Source organism: Petromyzon marinus, unplaced genomic scaffold (genome assembly GCF_048934315.1).
Source record: "Petromyzon marinus isolate PM22_M1 ecotype Great Lakes invasive population unplaced genomic scaffold, UKy_Petmar_22M1.pri1.0 PM_G_Scaffold_4, whole genome shotgun sequence".
NCBI lineage: Eukaryota > Metazoa > Chordata > Hyperoartia > Petromyzontiformes > Petromyzontidae > Petromyzon > Petromyzon marinus.
The window spans coordinates 6,950,933-6,967,324 of record NW_027422983.1 but is presented as its reverse complement, the minus strand read 5'-3'; the positions used below and the strand labels follow the sequence as shown (position 1 = coordinate 6,967,324).

At 44.9% G+C, this 16,392-nt stretch overlaps 1 protein-coding gene across 1 annotated transcript in view; it reads left to right on the top strand.

Annotated features, from left to right (window-relative positions):
- The window catches only part of LOC142916613 (uncharacterized), a 30,541-nt gene extending 14,379 nt beyond the window's left edge, over positions 1–16,162 (top strand). Inside the window, exons 4-16 of the mRNA XM_076061759.1 lie at positions 1,527–1,691; positions 4,816–4,883; positions 6,118–6,191; positions 6,543–6,601; positions 6,734–6,803; positions 7,101–7,174; positions 7,832–7,940; positions 8,081–8,175; positions 9,084–9,259; positions 12,440–12,507; positions 12,686–12,738; positions 15,162–15,266; positions 15,459–16,162. Of these exons, the coding sequence (XP_075917874.1) occupies positions 1,527–1,691; positions 4,816–4,883; positions 6,118–6,191; positions 6,543–6,601; positions 6,734–6,803; positions 7,101–7,174; positions 7,832–7,940; positions 8,081–8,175; positions 9,084–9,259; positions 12,440–12,507; positions 12,686–12,738; positions 15,162–15,266; positions 15,459–15,566 (1,224 nt within the window). The 3' untranslated portion in view covers positions 15,567–16,162. The remainder of the gene's footprint in view (positions 1–1,526; positions 1,692–4,815; positions 4,884–6,117; positions 6,192–6,542; positions 6,602–6,733; positions 6,804–7,100; positions 7,175–7,831; positions 7,941–8,080; positions 8,176–9,083; positions 9,260–12,439; positions 12,508–12,685; positions 12,739–15,161; positions 15,267–15,458) is intronic.
- Positions 16,163–16,392: the final 230 nt, after the last annotated feature.

Genomic DNA, 16,392 nt, shown 5'->3' with positions numbered 1-16,392 from the left:
AGGGTTTCTCTACCAAAACGTCTTGAACAGCGTGGAAGAGTTCAGCCCCTAGTGAGGGTTTCTCTTCCAAGACGTCTTGAACAGCGTGGAAGAGTTCAGCCCCTAGTGAGGGTTTCTCTTCCAAGACGTCTCCCCAGCGTGGAAGAGTTCAGCCCCTAGTGAGGGTTTCTCTACCAAGACGTCTTGAACAGCGTGGAAGAGTTCAGCCCCTAGTGAGGGTTTCTCTTCCAAGACGTCTTGAACAGCGTGGAAGAGTTCAGCCCCTAGTGAGGGTTTCTCTACCAAGACGTCTTGAACAGCATGGAAGAGTTCAGCCCCTAGTCAGGGTTTCTCTAACCAAGACGTCTTGAACAGCGTGGAAGAGTTCAGCCCCTAGTGAGGGTTTCTCTTCCTTTAAGACGTCTTGAACAGCGTGGAAGAGTTCAGCCCCTAGTGAGGGTTTCTCTACGAAGACGTCTTGAACTGCGTGGAAGAGTTCAGCCCTTAGTGAGGGTTTCTCTTCCAAGACGTCTTGAACAGCGTGGAAGAGTTCAGCCCCTAGTGAGGGTTTCTCTACCAAGACGTCTTGAACAGCGTGGAAGAGTTCAGCCCCTAGTGAGGGTTTCACTTCCAAGACGTCTTGAACAGCGTGGAAGAGTTCAGCCCCTAGTGAGGGTTTCTCTACCAAGACGTCTCCCCAGCGTGGAAGAGTTCAGCCCCTAGGGAGGGTTTCTCTTCCAAGACGTCTTGAACAGCGTGGAAGAGTTCAGCCCCTAGTGAGGGTTTCTCTACCAAGACGTCTCCCCAGCGTGGAAGAGTTCAGCCCCTAGGGAGGGTTTCTCTTCCAAGACGTCTTGAACAGCGTGGAAGAGTTCAGCCCCTAGTGAGGGTTTCTCTACCAAGACATCTCCCCAGCGTGGAAGAGTTCAGCCCCTAGTGAGGGTTTCTCTTCCAAGACGTCTTGAACAGCGTGGAAGAGTTCAGCCTCTACTGAGCGCCCTCTAGTGGAGGCCCTTTTGCCAGCAGTGATTACGATCAAACAATTTCAGATCTGCGCCTTAAACATTTTTACGTTCACAGCACTTGGCAAAGACGTTTTAAGGGAAAGTTAATTTAAAAAATAAAAAAACCGTGTATTTGTGCTTGTACATGACTTGATCGAGTTTTCGGTTGAAATGGAGTAATAATAATCAGTTCAACACGTAGGCTTTCACGACCAATTATATTCGTATAATAAATGTTTTTTGGGTTATATCGCGTAAAGTATGAATGTGTAAATGTTGTGGATTTACTCTCCGACACACCGGTGGGCCGAAGTAGTAATTCACTGGCGCGTTTTGTTTACGTGACAAACCTCACTGGCTGGGTCGGGTGGTGGAGGGTAACGACACACACTTACGCGAGCCAACCCAAGAACGTTTATCGCGAATGATCGGTCATCGGGCAGCGGAAAATCTTGATGTGTTCACGACACTACGGCTTGGGAAGCTGCTGACACACGCTCCTCATGCCGTGTGTTGTGTTTGGTTGTTTTTTTTTCTTCGCAGAATAAAGATCACGTGTCAAGGACGTACAATTCTTTGCGCTGTGAAATGAACAAGTTGAACATGTGGAAGGTCAGAGTTCACTCTGAGCTCAGCAAAAAGGAGGAAGCTGTCAGAATGGCCCAGGAGACGGCCGACGCTCTGCAGAAATCAACTCGACAAACACAGGTGGGTAGCAGCAGCAGTAAGTGGTCTCATTTCTCTAAAGCAGTGCTTCTCAGTGTGGTCACTCACCCCCGGTATCACCGGTGGTCCACCACGCTCCTCCGGGTGGTCCTCAGGGCTGTGAGTAACACAGGTGGGCAACAGCAGCAGCAGTAAGTGGTCTTATTTCTCTAAAGCAGTGCTTCTCACAGTGTGGTCACCCTCCCTCCCTCCCCCGTACCACCGGTGGTCCTCCATGCTCCTCCGGGTGGTCGCGGGGTTGTGACGCAGGCTGATCCGGAGAGTAATTACAATGTACGTCATTATTATTATTAAATTAAACTCGTGATATTTAAAAATTAGGTGAGGAAAAACGACCTTAACCCTCGGGTCTAAATGCGCCCCCCCTAAAAAAAAACCTCGTAGCTGCGTTTAAAAAAATAAAGCGTTTGTATTCCCGTAATATGAGTGATTTAGTGTTACTGCTATTTAGAGAAACAAGCGAATGGCTGAGTTGGTTTGCGGGCCGACGACTTGTCGAGTTTCCGCGGAGTATTTGTGCATTGCGCGCGGTCATTCTCTTGGCCTTTAATCTTTGGTTACTTCGGTAAAGTCACGTGGTAGGTATAAAGATGATAAAATGTCCACGACGTTTCGATCGCAACACCTCAAGCGCTTTGTCCTAGGGCGGTAAAAAAAGTAATCCCTGCAGTGGAACTGCTGAACCAGCGAGAGAGTCCTGTCACAACAACAACAACAACAGCAGCAGCAGCAAGAGGTTTAATTTTTATTTTCGCCTGAGGACGACCGCCGCCTGTGGTGTCGCGATGGAAACGTCGTGATTTGATTTATTATTTTGTGTTGTATTTTTATACGCGCTACGCGACTTTACTTGAATGAAAGCAAAGACTGTGGATTCCTGCGGTGACGAAAAACTTCAAATCTCTTAGTCTTATTAAATTTTTATTTAAATATTTCGTGACTGCAGGGATTCATATTCTTGGTTCTTTCGGTAAAGTCACCGCCACGTAGAAGGGAATCAATAAAATAATAAAAATTTAAAACGATCAAATTATCATGACGTTTCGACTGCAACGCAAGCGATCATCGTCAGGTGTGAAAACCACAGCAAGAAAACAATTTTCACCGCCGCTCTTTAAAAAAAAATTCTTGCTGTGGTTTTCACACCTGATGATGATTGCTTGTGTTGCAGTCGAAACGTCGTGAGACTTTTATTGTTTGATATTTTTTATTATTTTATTGTTTCCCTTCTACGTGGTGATGACTTTACCGAATGAACCAAAGATTATGGATTCCTGCAGTGACGTAAACTTCAAATCTCTTCTTCGTCTTCTTCTTGATTCTTTCGGTAAAGTCGCCACGTAGAAGGGAAAAAATAAAATAATAAAAATTTAAAACAATAAAATTCTCACGACGTTTCGACTGCAACGCAAGCGATCATCATCAGGTGTGAAAACCACCGCAAGAAAAAAATGTCACCGCCACTTTTTTAAAATTTTCTTGCTGTGGTTTTCACACCTGACGATGATTGCTTGTGTTGCCATCGAAACGTCGTGAGAATTATATTGTTTTATATTTTTATTACTTTATTGTTTCCCTTCTACGTGGTGACTTTACCGAAAGAACCAAAAATAAATCTCTTAGTCTTGTCGACTAAAGCAGTGAAACGCTTTCATTCAATGTTGGTGTGAGTGGCTCCTCATTTCTCCAAACCCAAACATTTATTGTCAGCTAATCGGTAAACTTCATCAATCTTTTGACGTAGACACGTAGCCAATGATCAGGTTTGGTTTTCCTCAGTGCACTGTGTGTATGTTGAACTTCTTTCACACCGTACGTAGCCAACCGTGCTGTGTGTGTATATTGAACATCTTTCACACCGTACGTAGCCAACCGTGCTACGTGTGTGTATGTTGAACATCTTTCACACCGTGCGTAGCCAACCATGCTACGTGTGTGTATGTTGAACTTCTTTCACACCGTACGTAGCCAACCGTGCTACGTGTGTGTATGTTGAACATCTTTCACACCGTACGTAGCCAACCGTGCTATGTGTGTGTATGTTGAACTTCTTTCACACCGTACGTAGCCAACCGTGCTATGTGTGTGTGTGTATGTTGAACTTCTTTCACACCGTACGTAGCCAACCGTGCTATGTGTGTGTATGTTGAACATCTTTCACACCGTACGTAGCCAACCGTGCTACGTGTGTGTATGTTGAACTTCTTTCACACCGTACGTAGCCAACCGTGCTACGTGTGTGTGTATGTTGAACTTCTTTCACACCGTACGTAGCCAACCGTGCTATGTGTGTGTTTGTTGAACTTCTTTCACACCGTACGTAGCCACCTGTGCTATGTGTGTGTATGTTGAACTTCTTTCACACCGTACGTAGCCAACCGTGCTACGTGTGTGTATGTTGAACTTCTTTCACACCGTACGTAGCCAACCGTGCTATGTGTGTGTGTATGTTGAACATCTTTCACACCGTACGTAGCCAACCGTGCTACGTGTGTGTATGTGGAACATCTTTCACACCGTACGTAGCCAACCGTGCTGTGTGTGTGTTTGTTGAACTTCTTTCACACCGTACGTAGCCAACCGTGCTATGTGTGTGTATGTTGAACATCTTTCACACAGTACGTAGCCAACCGTGCTACGTGTGTGTATGTTGAACTTCTTTCACACCGTACGTAGCCAACCGTGCTCAATGGGAGATGCAGTGGCATCTCAAATAACGTTGCTACATTTGCATATTGTTTCAGACTCATTAATTTCGTCTGGTTATAATCACGATTAGGTTGTTTTTGTGGATTCCCCATAGTCATCATTATGATTGGTAATTGTGTCCACTCATCATTCGTCATTGTTAACTAAAATAGAGAAACACTTGGTTTGCCAAGACAATAATTTAAAGGTGTTTCTAATCTGTTTGTAGCTTCAACTGGACAGCAATAAGATTTGTGTCTGTGGTTCCTCAGCGATCGCTTTGTCTGCATGATTGACGATGCTTTATGAAACCCGAACGTCATTATCAGTGCTGTGTGTCAGATAACAATTATCAGACAACTGTGTTGAAGCGGTATGCGTCACCTCAGCGAAGTGTGTGTGTCGTGTTTCCTTTCAGCTTGAAAATGTACACCTCAGCGCGCAACTTCAAGACGTGATTGACATCAAAGGAGATTTAATGGAGAAGTAAGAAGTTATTCATTTCCCTCGAATTTCATCTTTGTCCTCTGTTTAGGTTCCTAAACTTACTGGAGAAACCCGAAGAGCAATGAAGCTCTTTTTTTTGTAACAAATGTCCGGTAGATTTCAGAGATGTCCGGTGGACTCAGGGGCGAGGAGCCAGGATTTTGACTTTGGGGGGGTTGCTGACTTCAACATTCTGAGATATCTCAGTGTGTTTGTGTTTTCCAATGGGCACCACAAATGTATAAAACTAATTATTGGATTTGAGCTGCGGAGTTTATTAATAGGTCGGAGCCGCCGACGTGGCCAGTAAGTTCGATAAGTTCGCAAGGCTGCCGCTCAAGCAGCCTGCAGGGCAGCACGCAAGGTGGCAGCCTGCAGGGCAGCACACAAGGTGGCAGCCTGCAGGGCAGCACGAGGTGACATCACAAGGTGACATCACAAGGTGGCAGCACAAGGTGGTAGCCTGCAGGGCAGCACAAGGTGACAGCCTGCAGGGCAGCACACAAGGTGGCAGCCTGCAGGGCAGCACAAGGTGGCAGCCTGCAGGGCAGCACGAGGTGGCAGCACACAAGGTGACATCACAAGGTGGCAGCTGGCAGGGCAGCAGCACAAGGTGGCAGTCTGCAGGGCAGCACAAGGTGACATCACAAGGTGGTAGCCTGCAGGGCAGCACACGGGGTGGTAGCCTGCAGGGCAGCACACAAGGTGGTAGCCTGCAGGGCAGCACACGAGGTGGCAGCCTGCAGGGCAGCACAAGGTGACAGCCTGCAGGGCAGCACACAAGGTGGCATCACAAGGTGGCAGCCTGCGGCATTTTGCAGCAGCCGGATATCCGGTTATCCCGATTGCCGACTTCCCCAAATTTTCAGGGGGGGGGGCTGACCCCCCCCATCCCCCCCTTTTGCTCCGCCCCTGAGTGGACTACTGGGTGGAGGTCAGAGGTCACGCCGGCAGAACAAACAAGCGACTTGTTGATGACACCAACATCCTCTCTGCATTTTCATTTTAAAAACTTTCGCGACTGCAGGAATTCACGTTCTTTGGTTATTTCTGTAAAGTCACAGAAAACAACAAAATCACGGTGAGTTTTTATTTTGTTGTTTCCCTTCTACGTGACTTCACCGAAAGAACCAAGAATATCTTCATCTGCAATGCGCTTTGCCTTAAAATGGCGGATACGTTCCTACGAAGGTTTTCTGACCCGCCGTCCTTGCAATGTGCCCGTGTCCGTAAGGATCCGTGCCACCAGGCAGATGTGTGACGATCTGAAGGGCCAGTCCTCTTCAGTGCAACAAACATTAACCAGAGGTACATTCTCAACATTCGCCGACCATTGGACGTTGCCGGTGTTACACGTTTAGTGATTAAACTTGCTTGTCGTTGACTCACGTGGGTCACGTGCGTACGGTGATAATGGACGTTGACGGTGTAACACGTTTAGTGATTAAACTTGATTGTCGTTGACTCACGTGGGTCACATGCGTACGGTGATAATGACATTGACGGTGTAACACGTTTAGTGATTAAACTTGATTGTCGTTGACTCACGTGGGTCACGTGCGTACGGTGATAATGGACGTTGACGGTGTAACACGTTTAGTGATTAAACTTGCTTGTCGTTGACTCACGTGGGTCACGTCCGCACGGTGATAATGGCAGCTGAAACAGAACAAGAAGAAGTGGAAGCTGTTCATTCGTCGCTGAAAGCAGAACTGAAGGTAAAATGTGTGATGCTTTTTAAATTTTGTTTTCATTTAATTGTATTTCTTGAGAAACGTGTAACGGTATAAACGTACGCACGTGCACATTTAACATTAATGCTGGATCCCCGCTGTCATCCTCTCTTAAAGACGTTTGCGGTGACTTTCAGCGAATTGAATTTAAAGTCTCAAAATGACAAGAATATTGCGTTGGGCAAAGGTGAGTCTCGTGCCGGGTGACGCAATGCACGGCTGCTCAGTGATACGCAGAGCACTGTCGATGATGATCAATGACCGTTGTGGTTTTTACTGGATGAATATTGACGCGCTCAGCCACTTTGTCGAACGTGCGACGCGCGTGTGTCGTACGCAGTGGAAGCAGCCGTGGAAGCGACGGGGAGAGCGCGGTGGGACTTTGTAAACAAGTTGACGATTAAAGAAAGCCAGGTTCGCGCGAATTCATGAGCTCATCGCTTTTGCTCACATTTTAAATGCATGACGCGTGTGTCGTACGCAGTGGAAGCAGCTGTGGAAGAAATGGAAAGAGCGCGGTGGGACTTTGTAAACAAGTTGACGATTAAAGAAAGCCAGGTTCGGGCGAATCCACGAGCTGATCGCTTTTGCTCACATTTTAAATGCACGTTGGGATAAAAAAAAAATTGGATTAAATGACCATGCATTACCTTTTACAAACCAGTGTGTATATATATAGCTCAAACCCCAAGGGTCTGTTATAATTCAGGCTCATTAATTTTTGTTGATTTCAAATGTAAGAAATGCAGCTCCTAAAGGCATGCCTGTCTCAATCATAAAATATCCTTTGAAGATCAAGATCACCTTCAAATAAAAACTGATATATTAATGTTCCTATCCCAAACTATTGCCTTTAACGCCTACTATTGCCATTGTGTACAGTGTTCATACATTGCTTTTACAATTTACAAACGTCTGTATAACAATATAATGCTTAAAATGTGAATTATTTCCACTTTAGAATGTATTCAGTGCCCTAAACGCATTTGTTCAACGAAATATATGGGATCTGCACATTTCGACCTCTTTGTCTTGATTTCTCAAGTTCATTTCAGTCTGGTAAACACAACTTATCTGACTTCAATGATGACTTTCAAACCAGAAAACTCGCCTTGCCCAGCAGTAGGTCATTTCATAGATCCGTGCGTAAAGTCGTATTATTATCTTTGTCGTTCAGTAGTTAGCAAACAGAGAGTTCCGTCTTTTCGCTCTTAGGCCAAAGAAATGTCCGAGCTGTTGGAGTTAAAAAATGAAGAGCTCAAAATGGCCTCGCAAAAGCTGCAAGATTCCATTGAAAGCTGCGCTCGACTCGAAGAAACAGAGCGTGAGAGCACACTTCAAGTTGCCCGCTTTTTATTGCCAACGAGCCCGGATGTGTTTGTGCGTGTGCGCGGTGGGCAAATGTCTGCACGTCCCGACCGTGAAAGTCGATCCCGATTTCATTTGTTTTGCGTGAATTAACAGGCAACTTTCAAGCACGGCTTGAGCAAATGCAGAAAGAAAGTGGTACCCTGAAACTCGAAGTAAATCGCCGTCGGGAAATTGAAAGCACGCTGCAGGTGACCTATCCGTTCATTTTTTTTATTTAAAGCTTTCGTGACTGCAGCGATTCATATTCTTAGCTCTTTCGGTAAAGTCACCACGTTGAAGGGAAACAAAATAATAAAATATATTTAAAACAATAAAAATTCTCACGACGTTTCGACCATAACACAAACGGTCGTCATCAGGTGTGTCGGTTTGCATTAATTAATTTATTTTTAAACGGTGTTTAAACGGTGTTTTAAAAATAAATACATTAATGCAAACCGACACACCTGATGATGACCGTTTGTGTTATGGTCGAAACGTCGTGAGAATTTTTATTGTTTTATATATATTTTATTATTTTTATTGTTTCCCTTCAACGTGACTTTACCGAAAGAGCTAAGAATATGTATCCGTTCATATTTATTACATCGCTAATATTGTCTGCATTCCTTAACTGGATATTTTTTACGGAATGGTTTTCTTTTTGATTTAAAGCTTTGGTCACTGCAGGGATTCATATTCTTGGTTCTTTCGGGTAAAGTCGCCACGTAGAAAGGAAACAATAAAATAATAAAAATATACAACAATAAAATTCTCACGACGTTTCGACGGCAACTCAAGCAATCGTCATCAGGTGTGAACACCACAGCAAGAAACATTTTTCACCGCCACTTATTCCAAATGTTCTTGCTGTGGTTTTCACACCTGATGATGATTGCTTGTGTTGCCGTCGAAACGTCGTGAGAATTTAATTGTTTGATATTTTAATCATTTTATAGTTTCCCTTCTACGTGGCGACTTTACCGAAAGAATCAAGAATAAGGAATGGTTTTCTCTTAGCCTTTTTGGAAAAGTCTCAAGCTTTTTTCACTGTATCTGAACAAATGCAGCGGGTCACCCGCCTCATCGATTTCATCATTGTACGGTCTGAATGCAGGCTGGGATGCAAAACGCGGAGAGAAGTTTTGCGGAGAAGGAGCGAGAGTTCACCGCAAGCACCGCGGGGCAGCGGCTGTCGTGCGACAAGCTGCAGCACGAACGTCGGGACCTGAACGTGATTGTGCAAAACCTGGAGAAGGCAAACGAAGAGTTGACAGCAGCAGCCAGCCAGAGGCAAGTGGTGAACTTTTACAACACGGAACGTGGCGCGTGCCGAGACATTAATCATCGATTTAAAGCGTTCGTGACTGCAAGGATTAATTGTATTAAATAATAAATTAATAAAATTAAATAACACGATAAAATTCTCACGACGTTTCGGCCACAACACAAGCGGCCTTCATCAGGTGAAGGGACGAGACTGCCTCAGCGCTCCAGCGCTGTCCTCCAGACATTCTCGTCCCTTCACCTGATGAAGGCCGCTTGTGTCGTGGCCCGAAATGTCGTGAGAATTTTATCGTGTCATTTTATCAATTTATTATTTTATTCTCAATCTACGTGATGGTGACTTTACCGAAAGAACCAAAGAAGATGTTAATTATCGTTGCGTCGCTATTGTCACGTACTACGCTGGTTGACGCAGGAAAGCACCACGGTGGTGTTCTTCACTCATTTTCAGAGGTGGCGGAGGGCGAGGGCGGGTCGGGGGGGGTGGGGCACGTCCGCCGATAAGACACGGTACAGCGTGAGGGCCGCCACACGTTTTAACACCGCTGGGTTTGACAGCAGCACACGAGGACGACGACGACGACGACGATGGGGAGGTGATTTCAGATCTGGGTATTGTCAGGGGCCGCACAAGAGGCCACCAGGGGCCGCTCGTGGCCCGCCGGCCTTGCAGTGAAGGACACTGCCCCGCAGTGTTCACGTTTAGAAGGGGGTCTGCAATTGTTTTGCAGTAGGGGGCGACAATTGCTTTGTGTTTCCCCCAATTAAGTTATTAGCGAGTTTTCAAGTTTGTGAATTTCAGACGTTGGGAGCTACTAAGGAGAAGGCGCTGCATTGCGTAGAACATCTCTGACTGTTGTGGTATCTGTAAAGCAAAACAAATACAGTACAGTTTAAATTTCCATTTAAAGCTTTCGTGACTGCAGGGATTCATATTCTTGGTTCTTTCGGTAAAGTCACCACCACGTAGAATGGAAATAAAATAATAAAAATAAAACATAAAATAAAATTCTCACGACGTTTCGGCCACAACACAAGTAGCCTTCCTCAGGTGAAGGAACAGAACTGTCGGGAAGACGGCGCTCGAGTGAACACTGCTAAGCTTGGCAGCGTCTTTTAAGCTGGGTGGGAGGAGCAGAGCCCCTTGACGAAGGAGTTTACATATCAACAGAAGGATTTAGCATTGAAGTAGCTAAGTTAATGTGTTGGATTAGCATGATGTTAATGTGAGGAATTAGCATGTAACTGGGAGACTAGCATGATGTTGATGTGAGGAATTAGCATGTAACTGGGAGATTAGCAGGATGTTAATGTGAGGAATTAGCATGTAACTGTGAGATTAGCATGATGTTGATGTGAGGAATTAGCATGTAACTGGGAGATTAGCAGAATGTTAACGTGAGGGATCAGCATGTGACTGGTCACGGAAGTAGCTATGTTAAAGTCCGAGTTTACATATCAACATAAGGATTTAGCATTGATGTAGCTGTGTTAATGTGTTGGATTAGCAGGATGTTAAAGTCAGAAATTAGCATGTAACTGGGAGATTAGCATGATGTTAGTGTGAGGGATCAGCATGTGACTGGTCACGGAAGTAGCTATGTTAAAGTCAGAGTTTACATATCAACAGAAGGATTTAGCATTGAAGTAGCTAAGTTAATGTGTTGGATTAGCATGATGTTGATGTGAGGAATTAGCATGTAACTGGGAGATTAGCAGGATGTTAATGTGAGGAATTAGCATGTAACTGGGAGATTAGCATGATGTTGATGTGAGGAATTAGCATGTAACTGGGAGATTAGCAGAATGTTAACGTGAGGGATCAGCATGTGACTGGTCACGGAAGTAGCTATGTTAAAGTCCGAGTTTACATATCAACATAAGGATTTAGCATTGATGTAGCTGTGTTAATGTGTTGGATTAGCAGGATGTTAAAGTCAACAAATTAGAATGTAACTGGGAGATTAGCATGATGTTAGTGTGAGGGATCAGCATGTGACTGGTCACGGAAGTAGCTATGTTAAAGTCAGAGTTTACATATCAACAGAAGGATTTAGCATTGAAGTAGCTGTGTTAATGTGTTGGATTAGCAGGGTGTTAAAGTCCGAGTTTACATATCAACAGAATAATTTAGCATTGAAATAGCTGTGTTAATGGGTTGGATTAGCAGGATGTTAAAGGCAGAATGTTAGTGTGAGGGATTAGCATGCCGGTTTATTTTTTCCTTGTTTCAACGTTAGCACCACGGAAAGCGACGAGCTTTGTTCAGACGGACGAGTCCATCATTGTTCGGAACGGAGGAGGGGGGAGAGGGAGAAGCAGCCACGATGCGCTGGGTCTGCAATTATTTTGCAGTAGGGGGCGACAGTTGCTTCGTGTTTCCCCCAATTAAGTTATTAGCGAGTTTTCAAGTTTGTGAATTTCAGACGTTGGGAGCTACTAAGGAGAAGGCGCTGCATTGCGTAGAACATCTCTGACTGTTGTTGTATCTGTAAAGCAAAACAAATACAGTACAGTTTAAATTTTTATTTAAAGCTTTCGTGACTGCAGCGATTTATATTCTTGGTTCTTTCGGTAAAGTCACCACGTAGAAGGGAAACACTAAAATAATAAAAATATAAAACAATTAAATTCTCACGACGTTTCGACTGCAACGCAAGCAATCATCGTCAGGTGTGAAAACCACTGCAAGAAAATTTTCTTGATATGTGGTTTTCACACGTGAGAATTTTATCGTTTTATATTTTTATTATTTTATTGTTTCCCTTCTACGTGGTGACTTTACCGAAAGAACCAATAATAGAGTACAGTTTGTTTACCGATGCAGTTTTCTGCATCGTTTAATCTGGCTTCTGCCGCACATCACGAACACAACGTCCGCGTGACGATTATCCGAACCGGTCCCGGGCCTCCACTCAACTCGGCCTCAAATGAGTACCCTGGTGCGGTGTGTGAACATTGCCACTGGGGAGACAAAGGCGGCCGGGCGTGGTGCTGGCCACCCACCCCCTCGTGTACCGTGCCGGCCTTAACAATGATGCTCGCGATCAGCACTTGACCCAACAGTCTGTTAAGGCTACACGGGGACGATTTTCGTCTTGCATTGATTGTGTGCTGCGTTGCGTATGACATTTTTTTTAACAATTAAATGAGGCAGATGTCTTGTTATGTTTTTTTTTTTATCAGGCGCAGCGAAGAAGCTGAGATTCGTAGCAGGCTTGAAAGAAATATTCGTGAAAAAAATACAGAAATAGGTAGGCAACGTTTTGAGAGTGTCAGTGACCATTGCGAGTGTTAATTATTTATCGCACGTGTGACATTTGACCTCTATCAGGAGTGTACATTGTTAACGTCTGTTTAATATATTTTCATCGTTGTCCAACGTTTATTGGTAATCCTTAATTAATATTATCACTCGATTAATATTTTTAGGTAATTTGAAGATTGCAAGCGACAATAACGACATGAAACATCGCGAAACGCTGGTGAGCACATTTCAATGTCGTCTATCGCAATATCAGCCAGAAGAGCGGACGACGTTCAACGTCGCGATTGTAGTTCACAAGTTCATTAGCCAAGTAAAGCCCAATGAGCCAAAAAAGCTCTTTGTCAATGGTGGCTCAGCAAATCATTCTATTTGAACAATTACACAGGTTCACATTTTTAAAATAAATCAATTAGATTGTACTATTTACATTCACATTTGAAACTTTTGTGATCTTAACAGTCGGTTTAGGTGAGGACAGAGATGACAGAGTGAAGGTGCTAAGAGACGATGCTAGATGGTTCCAAAGCTTTGTAGCAGCTACATTAAATGATTTCGATTTATCTTCCCACCCGCCCCACTTCTCTGAAATGGTTCAATTGCGTTGGGATTGTTTTCCGCCAGCGAAGTCACCTGCTTGAGCAAGCTATGCAGCGTTGCCGTATTGGGGCTCGCACTTTGTTACCCAAAAAAAAACACAATCGCTTTTCGATTTATAATAATAGGGTTTTTCCTCTTTTTTCTGGCAATAAAACTGAAACCTTTTTACGAGGATTCACGTCACTGCAATAACCACAATACCTGCAGTCAAAATGCAAACAAAAAACCTACTATGATAATATATATGTGGCATTGTCCTTGAAACTGATTGGTCCACACCAAGGGACGGCTTTCTTTTGAGCCTCGACCCAATTGGTGCTCGACAAGATGACGCCAAAAGGCGTACATTGTCTTTGAGCTGTGTGACGCCTTTTGGCGTGGACCAATCAGTTTCAAGGACAATGCCACATATATTATCATAGTAGGTTTTTTGTTTGAATTTTGACTGCAGGTATATTGTGGTCAATGCAGCGACGTGACTCCTCGTAAAAAAAGGTTTCAGTTTTGTTGCCAAAAAAAGGGGGAAAACCCCTCTATTATTATATTTTGGCACTGGCAAAGGAGGTCCAATGATGTAGATGCTCACCCCGAGCCCTCATTACCTGGATAGTGCATTGTCTTTGAGCTGTGTGACGCCTTTTGGCGTCATGTGGTCTAGCACCAATTGGGTCGAGGCTCAAAAGAAAGCCGTCCCTAGGTGTGGACCAATCAGTTTCAAGGACAATGCCACATATATATTATCATAGTAGGTTTTTTTGTTTGCGTTTTGACTGCAGGTATTGTGGTCGATGCAGCGACATGAATCCTTGTATAAAAAGGTTTCAGTTTTGTTGCCAGAAAAAAGGGGGAAAACCCCTATTATATTATTATATTTTGGCACTGGCAAAGGAGGTCTAACGGTGCTTTTCGATTTTATCAAACACGGAACGCCGGCCACTGCGTCGGTCTCCGTCGCTGTGCTCGCAACGGCGTTTGGGTCGCGTCCCAATATTTTTTGTTTTGCTTGGCAAGGCGTTTCACGTTGAGCTCCTGAGAGGCTCGGGGAGCACGTGGGGGGGGGGGAGGGGGGAGAGAAAGGGAACGTTCAGACGGCATCCGAGAGCATTTACATTATGAGACCTCCTTTGCCAGTAACAAGATATAGTAATAGGTTCTACCCTTTTAAACTGGCACGAAAAACTGACACCTTTATTCAAGGCATCATGTCTGCAATAACCACAACACAAGCAGTCAAAATGCAAACAAAAGAGACAACTCTGATAATAATATTGGCACTGTCCTTGAATTTGAGTTTTTTGTGCCAGTTAAAAGGGTAAAAACCTATTCCTATATCTTGTTACTGGCAAAGGAGGTCTCATAATGTAAATGCTCACCCCGAGCCCTCAATACTCTGATAGTGCGTTGTTTTTGAGTTGTACGCCTTTTGGCATCTTCTGGTCCAACACCAGTGGAGACTAGGCTCTAAGAAAAGCCGTCTCGGGTGTGGACCAATCAAATTCAAGGACAGTGCCAATATCGTTATCAGAGTTGTCTTTTTGCTTGCATTTTGACTGCTTGTGTTGCGGTTATTGCAGACATGATGCCTTGAATAAAGGTGTCAGTTTTTGGTGCCAGTTAAAAGGGTAAAAACCTATTCCTATATCTTGTTACTGGCAAAGGAGGTCTCATAATGTAAATGCTCACCCCGAGCCCTCAATACTCTGATAGTGCGCTGTTTTTGAGTTGTACGCCTTTTGGCGTCTTCTGGTCCAACACCAGTGGAGACTAGGCTCTAAGAAAAGCCGTCTCGGGTGTGGACCAATCAAATTCAAGGACAGTGCCAATATCATTATCAGAGTTGTCTCTTTTTTGCTTGCATTTTGACTGCTTGTGTTGCGGTTATTGCAGACATGATGCCTTGAATAAAGGTGTCAGTTTTTGGTGCCAGTTAAAAGGGTAAAACCTATCGCTACGGCATCCGAGAGCTTACGCCCACCGTGGTGCAATAAACACATCTTGGGGTATCGTAGGAAGTGTTGGTCTCGTGTCGTGTCTTGCGTGAAGGAATCCTTAGACGCGTTCAAACGAGAGAGAGCTTCACTCCAAGAAGCCGTCTGTCAAATGGAACAGCGGATAGCCGCCATGGAAACGCTGAAAAACGAAAGCAAGGTATTTCGAACGTTTCTTAAATCTACGGGTAAAATAATAACCCGCGCAACACTTCCCTGTGAGCGTTATCATTTGCAAACGCGTGTTAGAATTGCGTCAATTGTCGTCGCTGCGGATGCTCTTTTTTGCGCGCACAAATGTGGCAATTCGCGTCGCCCGGCGCCGCATCTTGGGGCGTCGTTTACCTTCCAGAGCGAACTCAACGGAGCGAAAGCAAAAGAGCGCGTCTTGGAGAATGACCTCAGAGACGCCTTGAACGCGGTGAACGTCCTGGAATCAGAGCTGTCTCAGGAGAGGTAAATGTTGGAGCGTTATTTTTCAGCTCGCTCATTCGGGTGCATTTAGGCGTTCCCCTCCTCCTCCCCCTTCGCCCTCTCTCCCTTTTATCGTTTCAACCCCCGGCCGTCCTTCCCCCGAGAGCGGTGTCTCTTCACCTTGACCGCAGCCTGCCACCCCTTGTGGCTCTCAGCCGTTAACAACGTCGTACAACGTCGATACGGTAGAAACCGTGGGATCGCGAGCTCGATTCGTTCCGGAAACGTGTTTTGTAATCCAAAGCACTCGCGTATAATCAGAGCACTCGGTACATCAGTTGTGATCACGTGACGCCCGGCAGTACAAAGCGTGTCTACACGTGCGCTGCGCGTATTGCGAGAACCTCGCTCGTTTATCAAGTTAATATTTATTTACAAATGTAGCCCGTCTCGCCAAACACTCGCAGGCCAAGTTACTCGCAATCCAAGGTTTTACTGTACACAGCAACTCCTCTGCACCCCCTGTGGGACGTAAGGCCACAATAAATACACAGGGGTTGATGAAACAAAGTAGTTGTACTAACGTATCCACGCTAAATTTGCGTTTTGTTTTTTCACCTTCTAAAGAAAACAAATCTGGCCGTGTCTCGTACCCCCCCAGAAAGGGAATCTCGCACCCTCAGGTTGTGAAGAGCCACTGCCCTACAGGGTTATCCGAGTTAAGGAAGTAGACACCAGGGAAGTAGAGTTTATTTAAACACATGGCATCGACGGGTTAAAGATATAAAACGCCGGTGAATAATCGGCGTGCTTGACAGGTGTCAAGTCCCAGGCAATGTCGTCTGTCTGTGTGTGTGTGTGTACCTTAAGCG